Source organism: Balaenoptera ricei, chromosome 3, assembly GCF_028023285.1.
Source record: "Balaenoptera ricei isolate mBalRic1 chromosome 3, mBalRic1.hap2, whole genome shotgun sequence".
Taxonomy (NCBI): Eukaryota; Metazoa; Chordata; class Mammalia; order Artiodactyla; family Balaenopteridae; genus Balaenoptera; species Balaenoptera ricei.
The window spans coordinates 155048010-155073600 of record NC_082641.1 but is presented as its reverse complement, the minus strand read 5'-3'; the positions used below and the strand labels follow the sequence as shown (position 1 = coordinate 155073600).

General features: G+C 39.1%; 1 protein-coding gene and 1 long non-coding RNA gene across 2 annotated transcripts in view; both read right to left on the bottom strand.

The window, feature by feature from the left end:
* The window catches only part of LOC132362730 (ELKS/Rab6-interacting/CAST family member 1-like), a 184514-nt gene that overhangs the window by 79344 nt on the left and 79579 nt on the right, over positions 1–25591 (bottom strand). Inside the window, 4 exon segments of the mRNA XM_059917706.1 lie at positions 5700–5726; positions 5729–5869; positions 10208–10369; positions 15612–15686. Coding sequence (XP_059773689.1) covers positions 5700–5726; positions 5729–5869; positions 10208–10369; positions 15612–15686 — 405 coding nt within the window.
* On the bottom strand, positions 11543–13778 carry LOC132362759 (uncharacterized). The gene is made up of 3 exons (XR_009502481.1): positions 13730–13778; positions 12281–12345; positions 11543–11553 (listed from the first exon to the last, which is right to left on the bottom strand). It is a non-coding gene; the product is annotated as an uncharacterized LOC132362759 (long non-coding RNA).

Genomic DNA, 25591 nt, shown 5'->3' with positions numbered 1-25591 from the left:
TACAGGGCATCCATCAGCCAGGGCGAGTCAAGAGGGAGCTCCTTGAACCCTCTGACCCGCTGCACAGTTAAAGAGGTCAAAGTCTTAGAAAGTACACATGCCAGAAATCTAAAAATAAATAAATCTCATGCCAAGTCATTTCTACCTAATTCCTACATTCTAGTTTGTATTCTGTATACTATATATTCCACTTCTAATATGTATTCTATATATCCCAATAACCACAAGCAAAAGAACAAAGCAACTCACCTTAAAAACATTTTACCCAATACCCTTGAAATACACTATTAAATTCTTATTGCAGAAGTCAAAAGCCCAGACATTTAAACCTGTAGATAAGCTTGAACTGCCTTGTCTCTCAGTTCTTCTCAGCATTAATTTCAGAAAAATGAAAGGCTTTCCATCTGTGGGTCAGGAATCAGAATACAGCAGGAAAACGTCCCTCATCACTTCTAAGTGTTTCTCATTCTGATGGGACCAATGTCTCAGGATAATAACTGTGAGGACTCATATTGCTGCTTCTTTACCAAAAGTACCCAGATGCCCCAGCTGCACTTTTACGTTAGATCCCTGACTCTGCTAAGTGACCTGGAAATGGGCCTGCACTAACCACTCATAAATACCCGCATGCCGATTTGAGGGAATGTCAGTCAGGTATGAGACCCACAAGAATTGGTGACTGAAAAAGGTAAAGAATGAAAACTCCTGTTATAAACATACAAACCTTTGGTGTTACTGCAGTGGGAAATGCAGGTTTTGATATTAAAAATATTTCATATCACAAATATTAGCCACAGAAACTACCCAAGCCCATAGTCTAATTACTAAGTGATCTTTTCAATTCAAATCACCTGTGTACACTTTTTCCTGATCTGCTTTTTCATGCAATGCAGAATTTAAATGGGCTAGTCTGGAGAGCTGAGATAAAAATAACCACAAAAACCACTTTGCTACTACTAGATTAATTGCTCTGAATTCTACACTGATCTTTTGGTTTGGTGTGAACTAAATTCAGAGTATAATTTTGCGTGAGGTCCGTATTTTGCAAACCGCAAAAAACATATTCAGGAAAACCCCTCACAGACTAGCAGGACACACAGTCATCACCCTAACACCATTCTTGGCAGGAGGAATAAGACCTTTTTTATTCACATCAACTGAGCTGGAGGAACAGCATCTAACCAGCTTGCCAAGCATCAAGGTCTGTGGCAAACAGGTTAGGCCAACTTCAACAAAATCAGAAGGTTTTTCCTCCACAAGACTTTCTCTACCAAAGGACATGAACAGAAAAATGGCTACCTTGCTGTTTTGGCCTTTTACTTCTGACCACAAAAGTATTAATTATCTCAACCCATCTTAATCTTCTTTTGTTTTACATCAATAAACAGATCTACCTAAGAGCACATTAGCACTAGTAACTGCATGCCAGTGACAATGGCATGTTTCCTATAATTCCTCTTTTGCAATTATATGACTCACTGCCTTTCTAACTCTCTGACCACACCTTTTCAGTTTTCTTCACTGGATCCGCTGTCATTTCCCCCTCTTTACATCTCACTCGATACAACCTTCCTCTGGAGAAACCAATTCATCCCTAAGGCTTTAGCCACTACCCCCATAATGACAGCTTCCTAATATTTATTCCTAGCCTATTCCTAGCCCCAACCAGTTCTAAAAACCTGAGATTCTAACAAAAGTTTCTGCTTTCACTGAATATTTAGTTTAGAATGAGCTTTTTTGGTTTTAATCTTTTCTTTGAAAGGACCTTTAAAGATCACCTAATGTGGTCACACATAAATGTAAGTTAAATCTGAGTACTGTCTACTATATTATTTTCTGCATTTTTCCTGTATTTCATACATTTTTTTTTAATTTATGTATTTATTTATTTGGCTGTGTTGGGTCTTTGTTGTTGCGCGTGGGCTTTATTTTAGTTGCGGCAAGCGGGGGCTACTCTTAGTTGCGGTACGCGGGCTTCTCATTGCGGTGGAGTCTCTTGTTGCGGAGCACGGGCTCTAGGCGCGTGGGCTTCAGTAGTTGTGGCACATGGGCTCAGTAGCTGTGGCTCACGGGCTCTAGAGCGCAGGCTCAGTAGTTGTGGCGCACGGGCTTAGTTGCTCTGCGGCATGTGGGATCTTCCTGGACCAGGGCTCGAACCCGTGTCCCCTGCTTTGGCAGGCGGATTCTTAACCACTGCGCCACCAGGGAAGTCCCCATAAACTTTTAAAAAGGTAAATAATCTAAACTACTCCTAATTTTAAAGCTGAGGAAATCAAAGCTGAAACTAAGTGACTTGCCGAAGATCACTAAGTATAATTTCCTATCACCACATCTCCCACTGTTCCCATCTAGAAAAGAGGATGACTGAAGGGCGTTGGGTCATGAGGCTGAGAGTGTACACAAGCAGACCTTTTTAAAAGGCTATTTCAACTGCACTGAGTTCTGTCTGACATCCCAACAAAAGGTTGAAGAGCTCAGAGAAACTTGCAAAAGGCCACAGGCAGAGATGTGTCATTCAACAGTGCACAGTTTATCTGTACAAAGGTGGGGAGAGGGCTACAAAGTTATCATCTAAAAAAACCAGTGGTGATATTTTAAACCCACTGATATTTAATATTCACCTCCAAATTCAGATGAGAACTTCATAATTTAAAAAATCTATTCTAGCCACATTAAACATCTATTCTAACCTTAGGAAGGTGGTATTATTATTATTCTCAGTGACAGATGAGAAAATGGAGGATTACAGAGGTAAAATAACTCATCCAACGTCACATAACTAATAAATGTAGAAGGCTATTTCAAGCCTAGGTCTGACTCCAAAGCCCATGCTTTGACCACAGTGCTACTAAATCCAGACCACCTCTGTGAAGGTCAACCGATTAAAGGAGATGTTCATAAAACTGGAGCAATTCCATACATACTATACACTGTACACTGCCCAACACAAAAGGACCTCATTCCATGGACCCTGAACAGGAAAAACACCAGGTCTTTTCCCACATCCCGTTTTTCCTTCAAGAATTTTAAAATTAAAAAAAAAAACCAAAAAACTCCTGAATCCATGTTCTTTTTCATATGTGCTTAATTTTGTGATTTGAGAGCTGGATGAAAGTCTAGGGTAGCTTCAGAGAGGAGGATGAGATCGATAAAGAGCAATTATAGGGGGCCTCCCTGGTGGCGCAGTGGTTAAGAATCCTCCTGCCAATGCAGGAGACACAGGAGCGAGCCCTGGTCTGGGAAGATCCCACATGCCGCGGAGCAACTAAGCCCGTGCGCCACAACTACTGAGCCTGGGCTCTAGAGCCTGCGAGCCACAACTAATGAGCCCGCGTACCACAACTACTGAAGCCTGCAAGCCTAGAGCCTGTGCTCTGCAACAAGAGAAGCCACCGCAATGCGAAGCCTGTGCACCACAACAAAGAGTAGCCCTTGCTCGCCGCAACTAGAGAAAGCCCGCGCGCAGCAACGAAGACCTAATGCAGCCAAAAAAAAATAAATAAAATTATTTTTTTAAAAAAGAGCAATTATAGGAACAGAAAGATAGCAATTATAGAAATAGGTGAGAACTTTCAAAGAGCTGGTTCAAACTGTCTTTTATGGGATCCAACAGGAGAAAGCTGCTTTGGAAAAAGTGAGCCTTGTCAAGTGTCACCAGAGTAATTTAAGAAAAAATAGCAAATCCTGATAAACAGGCATATAACATTCATATAATCACCCCAAGTTCAAAAGGAAGTTAGCTTTTCTACTGTTATCTTTTAGAATGAGACCCTTATATTTGAGCAGTTGTCCTAATAACTTACAGGGGTAATTGCTGCAACTCAGTTAGTCCTAAAAACAAATACAAAAACCATCCAAGAATGACCACAAATACAGTCTTTGTTCTCTATGGTACAAGAAACCAATCACAAGCCCATCTGTATGAGACCTAGCTAATAAGAACACTATTTCAGAGGGAGGTACAAAGAGAAGGATGGGTTGCCAAGGGGAAGAAGTCATCTATTAGACTGTGACAAGCTTTTAAGTGTTTGCATTATCATTAACCAACTGCCTGGTTCCCTGGTTCCCACACCTGCCACCTCCATCCAAAACTATCACAGCAGCACTTGCCAACAGGCTCAGCTCCAAAACACTGGCGCCCTCTTCTGACCCTTTTGTAGTACTGCATTCATACCAGGCACTGATGTGAAAATCTCTAATAAAGCCACAAATTAATAAATTTGCAGGTAACATTTTTCAGATAATTCTGTATTTGCAATTCCCTGAATAAACCTTAATTTAGCTTGATAAAAATGTTAAATAGCAGACCTTCTACATAAAATTTATGCCAATGAAAAGAAAAGCAACAATGTTCTCTTACCGTTTTAACAGTTTACATATATTAGCTGATAGTATTACAAGAATTAGAAGGATGCCAATAACTGACAGACAAAGACCTTACTATGTGCCAGGCACTAGGAGTGAATAAATTAGTTTAATGCTAACAACCTAATGAGGCAGGAACGCCTCTTCATCTTACAGGTGTAAAACGAGGCACAATGAACTTAAGTAATGTGCCCAGGACCCTGCACCTGGTAGCAAGTGGTAAAACTGAAGTTCACACTCAGTAACTGTGACTCCAGAGCCAGAGCCTTATCTACCCCAAAATATCCCTCTGAGGTATCATGATAAAATGAAACGTGATCAAAATAGAAAAAGTATAAGTTGTAAGGAAAATTATAAATACATCATCCAAATCTCTCATTTTCAACAAAATCCCTAACTGTAAAAAAATAAAATACCACACGAAACATTTTGGTCATTTTCCCATTCCTCCTCGCTTGAAGATTCTGAACTTCTGGGTCTAAGATGTTTTTATGCCTTCTTTTTACTACCCATTCCTTTCTTCATTACACTATGCCTTTATTTATCTATTATCTTGTTCTTGAAAAGAAAAGAAAAAATTAATCCATACTATACGCTTTATTTTTCTTCTATACAGCAGAACTGCTTACCTATTCCTACCTAAATTCTCTATTTCATTGAGATCTTTAGAAAATATTTTCCTTAAGACAGTAAATCCAAATAGCATCATCAATTCCTTCTCATTGCAAATATGAGAGATTCTCATCTGCCTGGAATTATTTAGTGTGTTCCTACCTCTAATCAAGGCTGGCAGACTAGATAATCTTCTAATATTTCTAAAAATGCTAACTTTATTTTCAAACAGGACATGAAGGCACATGTCTAATAATCTGCAGTTCAAAACAAGATTTATCTCAAACATTTCTAGATTCCACAGTTTGCCTACTTAAAGCTATTCATAATACCAAAAATTAAGGACACTTAATAACCCAACACAGGCTGACCAAGCTCACTGCCATTCATGACTGAAAGATTTACCACGGGTGAAAACAAATGCTTTTACAACTATCGTTTCATTTCATAACATTAGTTTAAAGTCTACTTAGAAGCACAGACTTAGTCAAAGTCTGAAGTATCAAAAACATATATTAACTGCACCGGTTTAATTTGTTAGATACAAGAACAATAGAAACAAGATGGTTATAGTTTAGTACTATAACTGACCACATCGCTAAAGAATCCATCGTAACATTATTCATAGCTCCCATATCTCAACACAACAAGAAGTGCACAGGTAACACACAAGAAAAGGTGCCAAGGAATGGGCTCCGTGCAAATCCCACAACTCCTTTTACCTCGTTCTGCAGGATGGCAGCCCTCGAGGCTCCTTAGCAGTCAAGGACTCCTTCAGCACTTCAATGTGCTGCTTGCTGTCTGAGAACTGGTTGGTGAGTGTTTCTAGCTTTATCTGTAGGGCTAGTAGTTCTGTGTCCTTTCTGGACAGCTCCTGCTTCACCTGACCAATCTAGAGAAGAAGAAAAAGCAGTGTAAGGAAAAAAGAAATAAAACCACCACCTCTGATCTGGATCTTTGACAGATCCACGTCAAGATATACAGCATTAACTTTATGACAGGACACAATTCATCTTTTTGCACCATCTAATCTTAGCTGACCACCCCCCCACACAAAAAAACAAAGCTTATTCAACTAATAGCAAAATTTCCAGTTTTCATTTATTGTCTCCCCTAAACTGTTGAAATCCATTAGAAAAGGAATGGAAGAAGAAAAATCCCAATTCACTTAGATGACTATGAGACAGCAGTAAGCATCTGAACATGACTAAAGCAGTTTTCATCTTATTAAGTCATAAGAAACTGCAAATCATACAGCAGGATTAGTGTAGATGGAATACAGAAAGAAAAAAGAAACTTCCTACTATTGCTATCTAAACTCAAAAGCTGCACAATCATTTTTTCATTGTTTTTTTTTCATTCTCAAATGAAAGTGTACATAAAGTCCTTCTTAAAAAGCCACTTTAGTGTTATAAGGCATTATAAACATGTGCTTTCTAAAAATTATATAATTTTGAGGAGTTAGGGGTACTGACCTAAAAGAAAGATTCCACCTACAAAGTTATATTACCTACAACATGTCATATCAACTAAATGGATAAAAGTATATAACCTAAATAAAGAACGCATAAAATCTCATTCTCTAAGAATCTACATGTGTAATCAAATTTGAATTACTCTGACAGAGTAATCCATACATCAACAGGTGCCACTCACTCCCCCAGAAATTTTTCTCATCTTAACTTAGAAAACATTTAACATCAAACATCTCCTTTACATTTCTACCGTGTTTCTAAGAATTTTTACTCTTTTATTCTAAATGTAAGCCAAATTAAAAGAAATCATATCTGTTTTTACGTTGTATCTACTGCCTAAGCAAGGTAGCTATGCACTAAAATATAGACTCTTGGAAGTATAAATTTCACAAGAAGTCAGTAATCTCAGTACCACTGATGAAACAAAAAATACTTTTTAAAAAGTTGAAGGTATCTAAAGTATTTTGACTGAAATAATCTTAGGCATAAGGGACAAAGTTTTTGAGAACAATTTCCCATGAGAAAGTATGAAATACATTTGACTGTAATTAAAATTACTTTTAAGGAGGACTAAAAATAAACTTATAATTTACTGTTCTGTTTCATCAGGAAGACAAGCATTTTTCTCATATGCATGAAATCTCTACTTACAAATAGAATATTCATTCATTCAACAAACATTTCTGTGTGCTCACTGTATGCAAAATACTCGCAGCTGCTAAGGACATCAGTGGAAGATAGCTGTAAACAGCAGCTACTTCCATCCTGTAACACAGATACGTACCCAGGAGCTGCCACATACTGTAATGGTGTAGCATCTTTCATGACATCCCTTTACCAACATCCCACCCCTAACAAACAGAATGCACTAAAAACGCACTTGTGGTATGAATGAATAGTCAGGAGAAACGTTCAAAATGTTCTCACCTCATCAGCTAAAGAACTATGGCTTAAAGATTACTCAAATTCCCAGCTACCTCTAGACCATGTGATCAAAAATAAATATAAAATCTCAGTTTCCTCATCATCTGCATTACTAAATAATCCTCAAAGAATGCTATACTGACCATAAAGACTGAGAAAAAGAAGAAAATATCCTAAATAGAAGAGTTTAGAAGCACAAATTTTCCTTAAAAGTTAGGAGCATAAGGCTTTTGCAGTCAATCCCATGTGAGAACGAACGAGTGTGTCTTCTTGGGTAACTACCTCTCTAAGCCTTGGTTTCCTAATCAGTAAGATGGAGAAAGCAAACCAGTGCCACTGTACTGCGTACAGATTAAACCAAAAAAGCATATAGAATGTTTAGCCTGTTGTTCGACACAAAAAGAAATTAATAATACTAGCTGAGGAAAAAAAAGTTATAGATCAACTTCTCCTCTAGACAATACATGGTTACAACAAACCAAACTGGACCCTTTTAGACAAAATATCTCACTTTTCTATCTATACTATAAAGTGGTCCATAAATAGCAAACACACTAAATTAGCACAAGTGGTTTTTTTTTCTTTCTTTTAATGCTGCATTCCAGTCTTATCCTACCGTAATTTTCAGAAGCAGTTTTTTTCCTGACACTTGTGAGACAAATGCGTGCACAGCCTAGTATAGGGCAGTGGAGTGCAGAGCTTACCAGCACAGGTTCTGGAACCAAATGGCTTGTGTAAAAATCAAACTCTGCCTCTTACTAACTGTGCTTCCTGAGCACCACTGTGTTACCTCAGCTTCCTTATCCATAAATTGGGTTGAGAATATACCCACCTTAGTAGGTTATAAAATGCTTATAATAAGTACTCAAGTGTCACCTATTTTATTATAATCATTTTATCACAGTTTGAAATGGAATTTCAAGTTCTCTAGACAGATGATTGAGCTACTGAATAGATTTAGAGACTTTAAGTCTCATGCTACTTCTAACTGACCAGATAACTAAATAAGCTAATCACTTCTATACATCTGTTCCAAAGAAAGTAAAATTTGTTGCAAAATCACCTATCGGGGACTTAAAGATGATGTCTACATATGAAGGTAAAGCACTTCACTCAAGAAATCAGATTCAAATAAACCCTGGGTGATGGACCTAGAACATCTGCACATTCTTTGTACCTAAGAAGAGAAAGAGACCATTCACATAAATCAACAAGTTTCTGGTTAACAGGAAAGGAGTCGAGAAAAAACAGCTTTGAAGCACCATCCACACAGTGACAAAGCAACAATAAAAAACCAGGGACAGGGCTTCCAGAGCACATGAGGGCTCGCTGCACACAGGGTGGCACGTGGGTCAAACCGGTGAACAGGAGTCAGTTAAAGAGCAGAGCAGGCTGGTCAGTGCTAGTCCCGGGCAAAGCTGCCGACCACAGAGTGAAAGTGTGAGCACCCAGAGCCAGAGCAGCAGGGTCCCACTGTGGGATCACTGCACGCAAAGGGTAAATCTTTCGGCAAAGACCTCTGCCTGAAGACCAGCCGCTCTCTTTTTCAGCTCCTCCCCTTGAGCCTCTTTCGAATTTAGCTCCTCCTTCAGTTGCTCTACCTGTTACGACATTGTTATTCTTTTTCACTCATGTGTCAACTTAGGTCTTCTTATTATCTGCTTTTGAGCCAGAGCAGTAACTGGAAATAACAATAACTCATATAACACAATCAAATCTGTTCCCCTAATTTCCTCTTCAAAGGACCCTAGATGGGCTCACTATTTTCACAGGGTAATGGACTGAAATGTGCTAATCAGCAAATGGGAAGCAGAGATGATATTTTATTTTGTTCTCAAGTTAGAATGATAAATCAAAACTAACAGAAAGTTGGATATGTGAATTTTTAAGTTCTAAAAGTTACATGAAATTGGCCGTAGTCATTGATAACAGATTCTTAAAATAACAGAGGAATATTCTACTGACTTATATGCAGGTATGGGTATCACAGAAAGAAGCCAGAAACTGTATCATTAAAGGAACAGTGTTCACTTCTGAGAAATTAGGGAACTAACACAATTGGGATATGGGGGGCAGGGGGAGGGGGAGGAACACTTATTTTCTAGCTAATATTTTATAATTGAAATTATGATCTTTAAAACACCACAGACCTGATAAACTGATAACTGTAATAAACTAAGTCCTCTAATTTGCCTAAAATAGTTCATAGGATCAAAATAAATGCCTTTGGCTCTAAAGAAGGAATACTGTGACTGAGGTTATAATACAGACTGATATGTCTCAGCGATGCCTATCCTACTGTACATACACCCCAAGTGCACGTGGGAAACAATAAACCTGATACACATGGGTCTTCTCCAAGGGAGAGCGCAAAGGGCTTTCCTTTAGGGAACTGTGTTTGAAGGGAAAACACGATTTTATTTAAGCCATTTCAGGAAAAAAAAGGGGAGGTGGATTCAGTCTCTTAGGCTGAATTTGACTTCTAAATTTGTTCACAACACATAGAAAACGCGATGTTTCATATAGTGAGAAAAACTCATCTGGATGTAATCCTACTAATCGCCTCAGAAGTACTGGTAGACATGAAATGTTAAACTGTGATAATACACACTTAGCCTCATACAAGTAATTTTCTTTGAAGTGAAATTTGAAATAACGATACAACATCAGTAATTCTGACTTTAATTCTGGGAAAGTTCTATCTGAAAGAATTACGGTACAAGTATTCTTCCCTGAAGCCTGATAAAACAGCGTGAGGTCCATCATCACTAAGGAAGTAGGAACATGCATCAATTTTTCAAACCCCATTTAAAAATCACGGTATCACACACCATGACCTTGTTTTTCATAAATTTAGAATGGCTCCGATAGACCTCCATTTGCCTCATTTCTTCCTCTCGTTCTTCAGTACTCAAAGCCCCGTTCGATTTCAGCATCTGAATCTCCTCTTCCAAGTCTCAGAGCCCACGCTCCATAGAGGAAATTTTTGAATCCTGAGGACAAAGGAAGATTTAGACATTAAAGTATTCGCAAAAAGTCAAGAGAGGTTGCACAAGTCTGTCTTTACAGATGTGAAATTTAATAAAGATAAACAAATATGTAGAAATATTGCAACTGGTGCCTTGCTTCTAAAATATATCCTTCATGGCCATATGGTGGAGAGGAGGAGGACTGAGATCTATACTATGATTTTTCCTCTATCCTTTCCTCTGCACCCTTTTGATTAAAATTGAGAGTATTAACTAAAGAAGTAGAAGCAATGGAAAACTAGTTAAAGTTTCTAAGTACTTTATGGTCAACAAACTTCTAGTGAAAACATCTGTAATATTAACAGTAAAACCTTTTCTAGCTATAATATTTTATCGTTTTACTTGACCCCCCTAAAAGGCTTATTTCTGCCCCCAAAGGAGTGGGGAAAAGAGTAAGAAGGTTTCAAAGATTTACACAATAATGCGTATAACCCTTATCTACAATAATAAAGATCTGATAACGTCCCACTGCAGAAAAACAAAGGGATGAATAATTACGTTAACAGTTACACTTTATCACACAGTGGTCCCGCCTTTTCCACAGTTTTACTTTCCGTGGTTCTGCTTTCTGTGGTTTCAGTTACCTGAGGTCAACTGCGGTCAGAAAATATCAAATGGAAAATTCCAGAAAAAAACAATTCAGAAGTTTTAAACTGTGCACCGCTGTTCCAATCAACACGATGAACTCTCACACCATCCCATTCTGTCCCACCGGAACGTGAATCATCCCTTTGTCCAGTGTACCCGCGCCCGTTAGGCACTCACGGCAGTCGTCTCGGTTATCAGATGGACAGTCCTGGCATCACAGTGCTTGTGTTCAAGTGACCATTTTTACGTGACAGTATTTTATTTAATACCGTCCCCAAAGCACAAGAGTAGTATGCTGGCAATTCAGATTTGACAAAGAGAAGCCGTAAGGTGCTTCTTTTAAGTGAAGAGGTGGAAGTTCTCACTAAGAGAAAAAATCACATGCTGAGGTTGCTAAGATCTACAGTCAGAACGAATCTTCCAGCAGTGAAATTGGGATGAAGGAAAAAGAAATTCGTGCCAGTTTTGCTGTTGCACCTCAAACTGCAAAAGTTATGGCTACAGTGCATGACAAGTGCTTAGTTTAGATGAAGAAGGCATTAGATTTGTGCAGTAAGATACTGAGAGAGAGAGAGAGAGAGAGAGAGAGAGAATGAGACCTATTCACATAACTTCCATTACAGCATACTGTTATAACTGTTCTATTTTACTATTAATTACTGTTGCTAATCCCTTACACATTGTGCCTAATTTATAAAATTAATCATAGGTATGTATAGGAAAAAACATAGTATATATAGGCTTTGGTACCATCTGTGGTTTCAGGCATCCACTGAGGGTCGTGGAACCTATCCCCTGCAGATAAGAGGAGGCTACTTACTGCATTAGTAATCTTACTTATTCGCTATACTTCACCATGCATTGCAAATATCTCATAATGATTTCTAAAAAGAAACGTCACTGTCCTTGTAAATCAGCATCACCACGAATATCACCTCCTAGTACAACATCCGTCTATACTCATTTTCTTGGTTTTGTCTGTCACAGTATCTAGTTTATCCCCAGATTACTTTAGATGTCATCAATTACAGAAAAACTCCTACAAAGAATAGATACTTTTACATCTATAGTTGCATATGCTTATTCACCTAAGAAGTAAAGACCTTAAAGAGCATAAATTCAGTATAGCTTTATTTTATTTGGAATTTTAGAGAAACCATTCCTTTAGGAAGAAATTTTGAGACTGACTTCCTCTTTTCACTTTACCTCAAGCCTGTCTTGACTGACTTTCCTTGTTATCTGAGAGTATGCTGATAAGAGTTAAAGGATTTATCATGAGACACTTACAGCTAGCTATTTTTAGGTTCGGGGGAGAGGCGAGGGCTGTACTCCTCTGACTTGCATTGCATTACCTTTAAAAATAACACAACGAAAATTTTCTTTTACAAATCTATTCAAATGAAACTTACATTTGGTTCAAAATTAAACATATTAAATTAACACAATCAGAGACACTCTAAACCTAAACCAGGATTTTGATTTACTTGGTTTAAAACTATCCCGGCCCATGAAGAATAAACAAATAAACGGCTTCAAATGCACTATCTGAAAATCCCAACACAGACAGAGAGGCAGCTCTTGACCAAATCAGACACTCACTATCAAATCATGCACCATAAAATCTGCACCTAAAAAGGGACCATAACTGCAGCTCTGAAAGCCATGAGGCAGAAAAAGAACCTGCCAGGCTACTTTCTGGGATGAGGCCAGAAAATTAACGTCAGAAATGTTGGACTAGTTGTAGCACCGACCAGTACTCAGGCTGGGTTTATTTGAGGACAGCCCTTTTCAAGGAGGCTTCTTACTCCTAGAATGTATAATAACTAAATAAATAAATTCTTTATCATCTTACTACTCTATACTTCCCCAGCCCTGGGTCTCCCATCATTAATCAACCAACCCCACTGAGTCCACTGAAATCCTCTTTTCCTTGTTAAATTTCCCAAATGCTCAACTTTTTTTCAAAAGTTGTCTCCCTGCTCTAAGTAAACCCAGGCTTTCCCAAAGGATATAATTTCCCCCAACGCTCTCCATTGAAGTTCACTAATCCACCAGCATCACAGAGTGGCAGGGAGAAGTGTGGGCATCCTCCAGGTTCCTCCATGCTGCTCCCATTTAAAGCTCACACTCCTCTTCACTCTCCCTCTGCACGGCTGCCATCTAGGGGCTTCCCCGTCACTCCCGCCCGCTGAAGAAGTCTTCAGCACCCGGCTGACAATAGATCTCTCCTTCAAATGCCACTCTTGCCATAATCCTAGGATTTCAATGTCCGAATTCCTTGACATCCGTAATGCCAACGCCTTCATCCTCCGGTCCATTTTAGCTATCCAGTTTACAAGACCACATCACCCAGGCCTCTCCTCTAGGCCTGACACACCGTCACTCACATTAACTGCTGCTCTTGTACCTCACAGAGTCCTCCACCTCCCTAACTTCTACATTTTCTCCCAACCTGTCCATCCATTCTGAATTCTCTTCCCTCCTATCCAGGCTACATTCCTGGACTCATCATCCCAACTACTCCTTCACCTCCACCCTCAATTCACTTGCATCCCAGTAATTCTGCCATATCTACCCAGCAAAACTCTAACCCTACAGCAGTCCAGTAATTCCTCCCTGCTCCTCCACTGCTAAAGGGAAAAGAAGAAGTTAGAGAAGGGAGAAGGAAGCAGAGGGAAGAAAGTGGGAGAAAGGAGGAGGGAGAGGAGGAGGAGAGAGAAAAGAATATTACGTCACCTTGAAGACAGCTGGGCTCTTTTATTGTCCACCATCACCTCCTTTCCCATTTCCCCCAAAGACCAGTCTAGGTCTTCATGATCCTCTCAAGCTCATGCCACACTCTCAGCATCTCAGCTATTGCATCTGCAATTTCAACATAACATCCACCTGACCCCACTCGGCCACCAGAATCTCAGTCTCTTGCTTCTTAGCAGAATGGCTGGAGGTTAACACAACTTAAAATAGATCTACTGCCAGTTAAAACCAGTACACTTCCCTGTGCCATCAAAAGGCAAGCAAAATAATTCTGTGAACACAGGTACACTCGTGTGTTTTTAGGTTCCAACAGGGATCAGGAAATAACATGTACAAATAAACTTGTGGGAAATGTGAATATGTAATTACACCTTTCTAGAGGCTGTTTACAAGATTATGTTCAAGACTATGAATTGTCTAACTATAAAGAACCCAGAATCCACTAATTTGGTATTTGTTTGGTAAACCCTTTCCCCAGTGAGAATAAAGATGTATACAACAATAAAAACAAAGTTTTAAGAGGAAATCTTCTAAATTAAGAGAACCATTCTGATAACTGTACTTGAGAAGCATCTATTTACATAAAACTATTTATATACCAAAAACTAAAGACTCTTGCCACATCAACAAATATTAAATGAAGGCACATGATGCAAAACACCGTGTCAAATTTTTTAGGGGATACAAAGAAGTTAAAAAAAGAGACAGAGAGGGCAGGAGGGGGAGAGGGAGGGGTCCCTATCTGTAAGAGTCTTCTAGCTCTTGCAAGAAGGAATATGTTGTTAATAAAAATAATAATAGCATAGCAGCTAACACTGACTGAATGTTTACTATGTGCCAGGTCCTGTTTTAAAGTGTTTTACTTGTTTTAACTAATTTAAACCACAAAAGAACCCATGGGATAGGTACTATTGTTATCACCATTTATTAATAAAGAAATTAAGGTATGGAGAGGTTAGGTTACTTGTTCTATGTCATACAACTGGTTAAATAAAGCCAGGTTTTGAATCCAGGCAATTTAACACAGAAGGCAAGCGCTTAGTCACCAATCACCATAACGTTCAGCCTAAAGATTTCCAACTACTCAGTAACTTAAAGCAGAAGTTTTCAAAGTATAGTCCGTGAAAGCCTGGGGGTGCCTCCTAGCCCTTTTGAGAAGTCAAAACTATTTTCATAATAATACTATGACTTTATGTGCCTTTTCCACTGTGTTAACACGTGCACTAAAGGTATAAAGGACAGGCAAAAGCGCTCGTGCCTCTGGACAACAGCGCCAAACCGTGCTAGCCGTCAGTGTAGTCTTCAGTGTCAGCACTCTCAGACAAAAAAGAAAACTAAGAAAGAACATTTTTAAAACACTGGCTCACTTAGGAATGTCCCTGGTAACTTTTCATATGCTCAGCCCTTGAGTATGTATCTCTGTACCATGCTGTGTGACGACACAGGAAGGGGCCAGGCCCGGCTGCTGCACCTGGGTGTGACGCTGCTCCCAGGACAGCACTGGGTGCTCTGTGAGCTGCAAGCCCAATCAGGTACTTTTTTCACGGAACCCTATTCTTAACTCGAGAGAAGAACTGACACACAAACTTGGTATTTGGCGGACATTTTCTTAAAAACAAATGAAATGAGTCATTTTAAGAGAATAAGGGGCCCTGATATCAAAAGGTTTGAGAACAGCTGACTCCAAGAAATGCTGGACAAGAGGAAACGAAACTGAAGTTCTTTTAATGTGTCATTTTCATTAAGTCTTACTATTTCTTCTCAGTCTACAAAATGAGTGAACTATTATTACATACCACTTTCTTAAACTCACACATTAAAATGTGAAATGACACATAAGATTCCTTAGGAAGTTCTCACTTACCTTCATTTCGATAACAGTTTGCAGAGCTTTAGTTTTGGCAGAATCGGGGGCATTCTCAAATCTCCGATGCATCTCCTATACAAGAGAAGCAAAAAAGAGAGTAAGTGCCCTCCTTTTCACTCTCATTTTTTCAAGAGGGGAGTGGAGAGGCGAGGGAGTAGTAGTTACATGCAAAGATGACTACCCCGGCCTTGTAAGACTCTGATCCACTTTCTGTCTTCCTGACCTTTCCCTGTGGACCAGGGAGCACACAGACTGCATTCAGGCTAAGGGGTACAGGAGGGTCCCCGTCTCTGCACACCTGGTTATACACGGTAAGTCACACAGACCCCAGCCGCCACAAGAGGTGAAGCTCTGGCACATCCCCACGTTGTGTGTCACTCTTCCACAGGACTCCAAGACATATTATCAGAACTCCAAACAATCCAAAAAGGGGATTAGAAAGAGTCCCTTTTTAAAAGGAGAAATCAGGACTTCCCTGGTGGCGCAGTGGTGAGGAATCCGCCTGCCGATGCAGGGGACATGGGTTCGAGCCCTGGTCCGGGAAGACCCCACATGCCGCAGAGCAACTAAGCCCGTGCACCACAACTAGTGAGCCTGCGCTCTAGAGCCCATGAGCCACAACTACTGAAGCCTGCGTGCCTAGAGCCCGTGCTCCGCAACAAGAAAGGCCACCGCAATGAGAAGCCCGCGCACTGCAACGAAGACCCAACACAGCCAAAAAGAAATAAATTTATTTAAAAAAAAAGAAAAAGGAGGAATCAAAGTAGCCACAGTCCGCACTGCACAAAACAACTGAAAGCATTTGTGTGGACAACCTCCTTTGCACAGCATCCTCCCCCAGAGCAACAACCACCGGGCTACCTACGATGGAAATCTCTCTCCAGAGGGGCTACAATCAGATAAAAAAAGAAGGTAAGACTGCTGAACAAGTTTCCCAAACAGTCTACAGGTAGCAAATGGCAGAAAAACATAGCTATTTTTTTCAATCCAAATGTCAGTGCGTTCAGGATCAGAAAGGAAGGAAGGAGATGGCAGAATATCACAGTTCGGGTCTTCAAGGATCACCCTGAAGTTACCAGACCTCCTCAGGCTATTTTCTTGTCAGATTCTGGGAATGTCTCTGAGTCAGCCAGTACTTCCAGAGTACCCTGGTACAGCCCCTAGCGATGGCAGAGAATACAGATGGATATTTTCCATCTGAACAGTGCTGGTGAAATTCTAGCCCTGCCCTCTGCTCTGCCCATTTGACATGTATATAGATGTTTCCTAGGTCACTCAAACTTATTTCATCCAAAACAAAACTCGTCATTTTCTCCTCTTTAACCTAGCCCCTCCTCTGAAGACTGATGAGTCTTGCCCATCTCCTTAAATGGCATTACCCTCCCGGTGGTTCAAGCCAAACAGCACAGTGTCTCCCTTCATTCCTCCCACATCTTCACTTCCTACCACCTTCTAGAGCAGGTCCTAATTGTTCCAGCTTCAAAAGACTTCTTGAATTTATCATTTCACTCCAGTTCCAGTCTAGTTTAAGCCTAGATTACTACAACAGCCTCGAGTTAAGTTTCCTTTCATTTCCTCTGTCCATTTTAAAGAAAGCAATGGTGTACTCTAGATAAAGCATCAACAAATCACGGCAATAGTCTGTTTTCAATCCTTCAACGAGTTTCCTATTTACTTCTCACCCTCTACAAGGTCAACACAATCTGATCATAACAGACAGAAGACTAGCCCTCCTGTCATAAACTATGTTAAAATTAGACAAAAATGCATAAAGCAACTGTTTTCAGACGCTGGAAAACAAGCAGCACAGGAGTATGATCCTTGAGAGAAGAGAAACTAACAAGGTTATGGTCCGGACTTGCTATCCAATATGTGATGCAGGGAGAGGAAGACCAAACAGAAAACAGCAGTCCCGCAGAGCTCAGAAGACAGATCAGTGGGTAAGAGTCCCAAAGACAGGAGAAATGTGCAGAGCAGAATGACACAGAGGAAGAAGCTAGCCAGAAAAGCAGCAGTGTCTGATCTGACAGGGGTCCCCTGGAGTCTTTGACCAAATACTAAGCCTGCATGTACAGGGAAAGACTCCACAGTGTCAAAGAACAACTACCAGAGAGCTATGAGTTGAGCAACTACCTGAACGCACATGGGGCTGGGAAGAATTCAAGCTCCAAAGAGCCAGAGTGGAGAGAACATCAGAGGCACTGAGCAGAGACACCAGAAAGGCCATGTCTTAGGAGTAGAGACAGTCTAGCCCTAGAGGGAAGGCTACCTAGACTAGAGCCAACAGAGTGTAAAAGCAAGTCTCGTTAAGGATCGAGTTAATCCACAATTAACCCCTGCAAGATAAAACACTTCATTAAGACAGTAAAATGCAGAACACATTAATCCAGGACAAAATCTGAACACATTAGTTCAGGCCATAATCACCTCTCACCTGCATTAAAACAACAAACTCATCAGTTACCCCCCAGCCTCCAGTCTGTCCACACTGAATCTACTCCCTACACTGTAAACAGGTGATAAATTGGGCACACAGATATTAGGGAAATTTCCAAATGCTTTCCAGTGAAACTATTACAATTTCATTTTAAACTCTAGCAAGCATATCAGCGATATATAAGGAAAGAAATCCATTTGAATAAAAAAAAATCCTCCTCTGCTAAGGAACTAGGGTGCACTTTAAACCATTCGCAGGCATAAAGCTTTCCTGTTAAGAGCTTGTAAAACCTATCAGTCGTAACAGATCTCCATTCAAAGGCCTGCGCATTAAAGCTCATTATGAACACCTCCTGCAGTCAGTGGGCTGACCAACTCCCCTTTCCCAGAGAGCACATCGAGCCTCTGACTCCTGCACCGTTAATAAAGGGAGAGGACTCTGCGAATAAAAAAGAATGTACCGTTCAGACAAATGTAAGAAGTCGAATGTGCTAGTGCTTGCTTTATTTTGCTCTTTTTAGCCTGAAAATTTTCACTCTACACAAATTAAAGAAAGCCCAGAGATTCATACAGGTAGAATTATCTGGATCTTGTTATACTGTCAACTGTGGTACACGGTAGAAAATGTGTTCGGTTCCTCCCACTGATTTAATAAAGAATAATGACTAGAGAAAGAAAACAAACAAGTTAGGAACAAAATTTCTCCGTTGTTAGTAGTTTCTTTCTTTTTAAAAGTAAGTCAACATTTACTTACACAACTGAGAGAAAGGAGCATTTGTGACTGAAAAGTAGTACTTATGTCTGAAATTTCTTTCTTTCAAGTTTCAGGTTTTAGCCTCCAGCACCCTTGGTTCAAGGCTAGACGTCCCTTCAGCAGATTTCAATCCTTCACACAAGTTCTGGGCTTACTGTACTCCACACCGGAGAAGTGAAGAAGGAACCCTCACTGCTCCTCCTGTACCTCAACTCCGCCGTTGTCAGACAGCACTGCACTTTGACCCTTTACCATCTCAAGTAACAGCATGCTTCTGAGAAAACATATCTTCCTGTCAAAATGGAAATGAGGTACAAATGACACAACAAAAAAAAAAAGATGAGGAAGGATAACCTGAATCAGTAAGTTATGCGATGCAACTGTTCACACTTTCCAAAATCACTAGGAAAGGGAAAACTAACTAGGGACCTTTTTTCTTTTTGAATTCTTCCTACTCTTTGTCCAAGGTTTCTATTTTTTTTCTATATATGTTTATTTCTCTTTTCTTCCCCCTAACCTCCTCTGCTCTTACCTGACAACTGCCAAAGATACAGATGGGCATTCCTCAGACATGTTAGAGCCAAAATTCCTAGCCTAGAACCTAGTTAAAGAATAGGGCTTTTTTTTTTTTTTCAAACATCTTTATTGGAGTATAATTGCTTTACAATGGTGTGTTAGTTTCTGCTTTATAACAAAGTGAATCAGCTATACATATACATATATCCCCATATCTGACACCTTTTTTTTTTAACATCTTTATTGGAGTATAATTGCTTTACAATGGTGTTAGTTTCTGCTTTATAACAAAGTGAATCAGATATACATATACATATGTTCCTATATCTCTTCCCTCTTGCATCTCCCTCCCTCCCACCCTCCCTATCCCACCTCTCTAGGTGGTCACAAAGCACCAAGCTGATCTCCCTGTGCTATGCGGCTGCTTCCCACTAGCTATCTATTTTACGTTTGGTAGTGTATATATGTCCATGCCACTCTCTCACTTTGTCACAGCTTACCCTTCCCCCTCCCCATATCCTCAAGTCCATTCTCTAGTAGGTCTGTGTCTTTATTCCAGTCTTGCCACTAGGTTCTTCATGACCTTTTTTTTTTTCTTCTTAGATTCCATATATATGTGTTAGCATACTGTATTTGTTTTTCTCTTTCTGACTTACTTCACTCTGTATGACAGACTCTAGGTCCATCCACCTCACTACAGATAACTCAATTTCATTTCTTTTTATGGCTGAGTTAATATTCCACTGTATATATGTGCCACATCTTCTTTAGCCATTCATCTGTTGATGGACACTTAGGTTACTTCCATGTCCTGGCTATTGTAAATAGAGCTGCAATGAACATTTTGGTACATGACTCTTTTTGAATTATGGTTTCCTCAGGGTATATGCCCAGTAGTGGGATTGCTGGGTTGTATGGTAGTTCTATTTTTAGTTTTTTAAGGAACCTCCATACTGTGCTCCATAGTGGCTGTATCAATTTACATTCCCACCAACAGTGCAAGAGGGTTCCCTTTTCTCCACACCCTCTCCAGCATTTATCGTTTGTAGATTTTTTGATGATGGCCATTCTGACTGGTGTGAGATGATATCTCATTGTAGTTTTGATTTGCATTTCTCTAATGATTAATGATGTTGAGCATTCTTTCATGTGTTTGTTGGCAATCTGTATATCTTCTTTGAGAAATGTCTATTTAGGTCTTCTGCCCATTTTTGGATTGGGTTGTTTGTTTTTTTGATATTGAGCTGCATGAGCTGCTTGTAAATTCTGGAGTTTAATCCTTTGTCAGTTGCTTCATTTGCAAATATTTTCTCCCATTCTGAGGGTTGTCTTCTCATCTTGTTTATGGTTTCCTTTGCTGTGCAAAAGCTTTGAAGTTTCATTAGGTCCCATTTGTTTATTTGTGTTTTTATTTCCATTTCTCTAGGAGGTGGGTCAAAAAGGATCTTGCTGTGATTTATGTCATAGAGCGTTCTGCCTCTGTTTTCCTCTAAGAGTTTGATAGTGTCTGGCCTTACACTTAAGTCTTTAATCCATTTTTTTATTTTTGTGTATGGTGTTAGGCAGTGTTCTAATTTCATTCTTTTACATGTACCTGTCCAGTTTTCCCAGCACCACTTATTGAAGAGGCTGTCTTTTCTCCACTGTATATTCTTGCCTCCTTTATCAAAGATAAGGTGACCATATGTGTGTGGGTTTATCTCTGGGCTTTCTATCCTGTTCCATTGATCTAAATCTCTGTTTCTGTGCCAGTACCATGCTGTCTTGATTACTGTAGCTTTGTAGTATTGTCTGAAGTCAGGGAGCCTGATTCCTCCAGCTCCATTTTTCGTTCTCAAGATTGCTTTGGCTATTCGGGGTCTTTTGTGTTTCCATACAAATTGTGAAATTTTTTGTTCTAGTTCTGTGAAAAATGCCAGTGGTAGTTTGACAGGGATTGCATTGAATCCGTAGATTAAGAGTAGGGCTTTTAAACCTCAAACACTGCTGCAAATCTTAACATGAGAGCAGTTGCACTAAACAAGGTTTGTTGACTAAAATATTATAGAGACCAAAATTAACATACGTGTAAATGTTTTAAAACAAATTAGTATTTTAATTTCTGTTTTTTGTGTTTTTTTTGGCCATGTCGTGCATCATGCGGATCTTAGTTCCCCGACCAGGAATCGAACCCGTGGCCCCTGCAGTGGAAGCACGGAATCCTAAAGACTGGACCGCCAGGGAATTCCCAACAAATTATTTTATTCATCACAATAGGATCTACATTTCAAAAAAACAGGAGCACGTATAGAACTGAAATATTTATTCAGCCTATAGACAATGCTTGGTATGCATATGGACAGCCGATCCAAAAATTCCATAGCCAATTCAGGTATGTTCTGCCAACAGACTGAGAACCAAACTTTGGTGTATCACAGAATCACCTGTAAAGCCTGTTAAAACTCCATACGCCTGGCCCCAGGCACTAACCACGTCTTGACTGTAGTTCAGTATGTGTCCAACAGATGTCTTCACGCTTCTATCCATCAAAGGAAAGGCACTCCAGTAAACAATACAAAATCTAACAATAAGTCACGTAACAATGTAATTTCAGTACAAACAGAAAATACAATGCTTAATTTAATTTTTGTTTTTCTTCTTTGGCTTTTATTTGGGGGAATTATTTACCTGCTATCTCCAGAATCATGTTCATAAACAAAATGGAAAACTAATCACAAATGTTCCTGGATATGAGTGCCATTTTAATGTTACTGTATTTCATCAAATCTAAGATGCCACTGATTGTAAGGTAAACCACTGTTTAATGTGCTGGAAAGAAAAGAAGGAAATGCCTCCAAATAAACCATGACCCAAGCTTCTATCATTCAGAATTTTTATTTTATATTGATTGCAAGACCCTTTTTTACTTATTTAACCATAAAGTTTAATCATATATCATTTTGAACTGTTTTATAACTTTCTCCATACCAATAACTGTTTCAATGCTGGTTCACAGCATAATATCACTGAAGACATACTGAACAACAGCTAAAGTTAACATGAGAAATAGCAACAATACTCACAACATTGACTAAAATGAGCAGCTGTTAACTGTTTGTGAGTACACAGGCAAACAAATCAAGCAGGACTGTGGCCTTGCTGACAGAGATTTTAAGATGCCATCAAGGATAAGACTTATTAACTCAATTTCATACTGTTGAGATGGGAAAAACTATGAGTCCTGGAACTGATGAAAACCCGCTTTTTTAAAAGATGGACAATAATCCAATAATAATAAAATCTATGGATATCCCAGTGTTGCCAGCTCTCAATTCTTTCTGCCTTTCTTGACACACTAGTGATATAATGCACAATAGCCATTTCAAGTCACCACTCACCCAACCTAGAGTTGTTCTTTATCAGACTTCCTTGTTCACTCGTAATTTTCCCTCCCCCATTTATTCTCAACACAGCCAGAGTAGATTTTAAAAGCTAAACTAGATCACTCCCTCGATTAAACATTGGTGCAGTTTTCTCTTGCACTTTGAATAAAATTGTTGCATTACCTGCAGGGATCCTGAAGGCAAGTGCTTTGTCTCCTAGAGGGCATGGATTTTTGTTTTGTTCACTGCTACTATATTTCCTTGTGCTCTGCACATGGGTTAGTGTCCAATAAATATCTGATGAATGCAATGAATGACTCTGGCCCTGGCTACCTCTTCAACCTCTCATCTCATGCCTGTTTTCCCCTTAGACAATATGCTTTTGTCCTCTAGTCTCCTTGCTGTCTCCTGAAAACTTCTCATCCGGCCTTTGAAACTGTTAACCTTCTTCATGAAATGATTTTACCCAAATGCTCAGCAAGACTCTTTCAACTTTCTTCAGATCTCCCTTAAAGGGCACCTCCTCAAAGATGCTTACTTACCCTGTTTATCCCCTCTCCCAACATAATTAGACTCAACTAATTTATTTCCTCTCATAATTATGTTTATTGTCTCTCACCAGATTTTTAAGTTCTAGGAGGGCACAGACCATGTGTTCTGACATGAAAAATGTATACCCAGCGTGTATCCCAGGGTCACATACATTCTAGAAGCTCAATGGATGTTTGTTGAGTAATGAGCAAAGAAAGGCTGTGCCGAGTGCCTCTAGCACCTTGTCACTCTGGAAACAAAACAGTCAAGCCACATGTTACAAAGCTTTACTCCAAATTACCATTTTAGCTTCTGTTACCTGTATTTTCTAACATACACAAATTTAATGGTTTAAGCCTCTTGCTATGGCAATAAAAGATTCTTTCCTGTCTCAAGATTGTATTAAAACCTTTTTCTTACATTCTCTTCTAGTGTTGTTATTTTTTAACAAGTAGCTCTTTATTTCATCTAGAACTTAATTTGATGTAACTATGTACTGTTTTCCAAATAGATGGCGATTATTCCCAAACATGTATCATATGCTTAAAACTATATTATTTCTGGTTCTATTCTGTCTCATCAATCTAGCTATCTATTACTGTGCCAGTACCACAGATTTTAATATCACTGGGTTTAAAACACATATATCATGAGCTGCTTAAACAAGTGTTCCCGCACCGTTCTCCTTGCAAAGAAACTGCAACATCATTTGGGCACGTGTCAAGAATATTCCTATTGGGATTACACTAAATTCACAGAGTTGGGGGAAAGCAGCATCTTTATATTAATGTTCCCATCTACATTGTAATGAAAATTTAGCCCTATCCTTTCCATTACCGTTACTGATATTATTTATTCCATTTTCCTTATCTAACAGCACTGCCTAACACTTCCAGAATAATGTAAATACTGATGAACAGTATCTTTGCCTCTCCCTAACTTTAATGGATGCGTCTTAGTATACGTCAGAGTAAGCACAATTCTGGCTACTAGTTTAAAATATGTTTATAATACATATTTACTGAGTTGTTTTATTTAAATCATGCTATAAAGGTATCATTCCATTCTTATTTTTAGTTCATTTGGTTTAGTTTTCAAAGTGTCTAACATTTTATCTAACGTCTTTGAGATAGCTATCAAACACTACGAGGTTATCTTTTCCTTTCACCTATTACAAATTATAACTGTGAATGACATATTGAGCCATTCTGGATTCCTAGAAGAAACTCCTTTTGGTCAGAATATTATCCTTTTATCATAATGCTGATTTTATCTGCCAATATCTTATTTACAACTTCTATACCTAAACTCATAAGCAAAACTGGTTTGGGGTTTTAGTTTGTTTTCTAACCTTCGTTAGGTTTTAGTATCCAGTGGTCACACTGGAGAAAAAAGAATTGGAAAAGCTATCCTTCTTTCTGTAAGCTCCAGGCTTAAACTTCTTTCCCTACATTTCAACTTATTCAACCAACATTTCTTGAGTACCCACTGTGCATTTGTTAAGACACTGACAAGATAAAATTTCATATATATATATACACACATCCTTGGTGCAAAAAATTAAGTGAACAATGAAGAAACACACATGGAAGTATACTATAATATTACTGGCTCATCTACGTATATGTATAGAGCTGCACAAGGAAGACTTCACAGAAGAACTGCAATTTGAGCTAAGTCTTGAAGGCAAGTAGGAGAAAAAGAAAGGAGAACCAGCATTCTAAACATGTGTTCATGAAGCAATCACTTCTACTTGCTCTTAAATAATTTTAATCCATAGGACTGTGTTTCCTGTAAGATGACGCTACATTACTAATGGCAACTGGAATTGTGTATTGATACAACTAACAAGGCCTACATTTCTTTCCACTTTATGTTCAGAAGTGGGACTTAATATTTGTAGAGCTTGTTACTTCAAAATTAGTCTTAAATTCATGTTTTTTCCTACTACTTGTTCAAATTCACCATATTGCTGGTTGTTCTCTGCCAGAATAACACTGTGGCTTTCCATAATCCTTAACTATTCACTATTTATTAACTCCAAAACTCAAAAATAAATGGGCACAGGTTGAAATATTCAGAACAGAAGGAGTAAAAACGTAACATTCAAAGTTCATCACGATGCTGGTAGGGTTTTCATGCTGCATGCTATCTGAGATGATTACACCTTCTCTTACAATGTTCTATGGCCAGGCTCCAGGTTACCTCATTAAAATATAAACTCTTGAAAGTAAAATGAAAGAAACTCAGGATGGTGCCTACAACACAGTAGTTGATAGAAAATTTTCTAAAACAATACAGTCCAGTAATTTGAAGATTGTAATGCACATAGCTGCAGATTAACCGTAAAAATACAGTATATGCTTCTGGGAGGATAA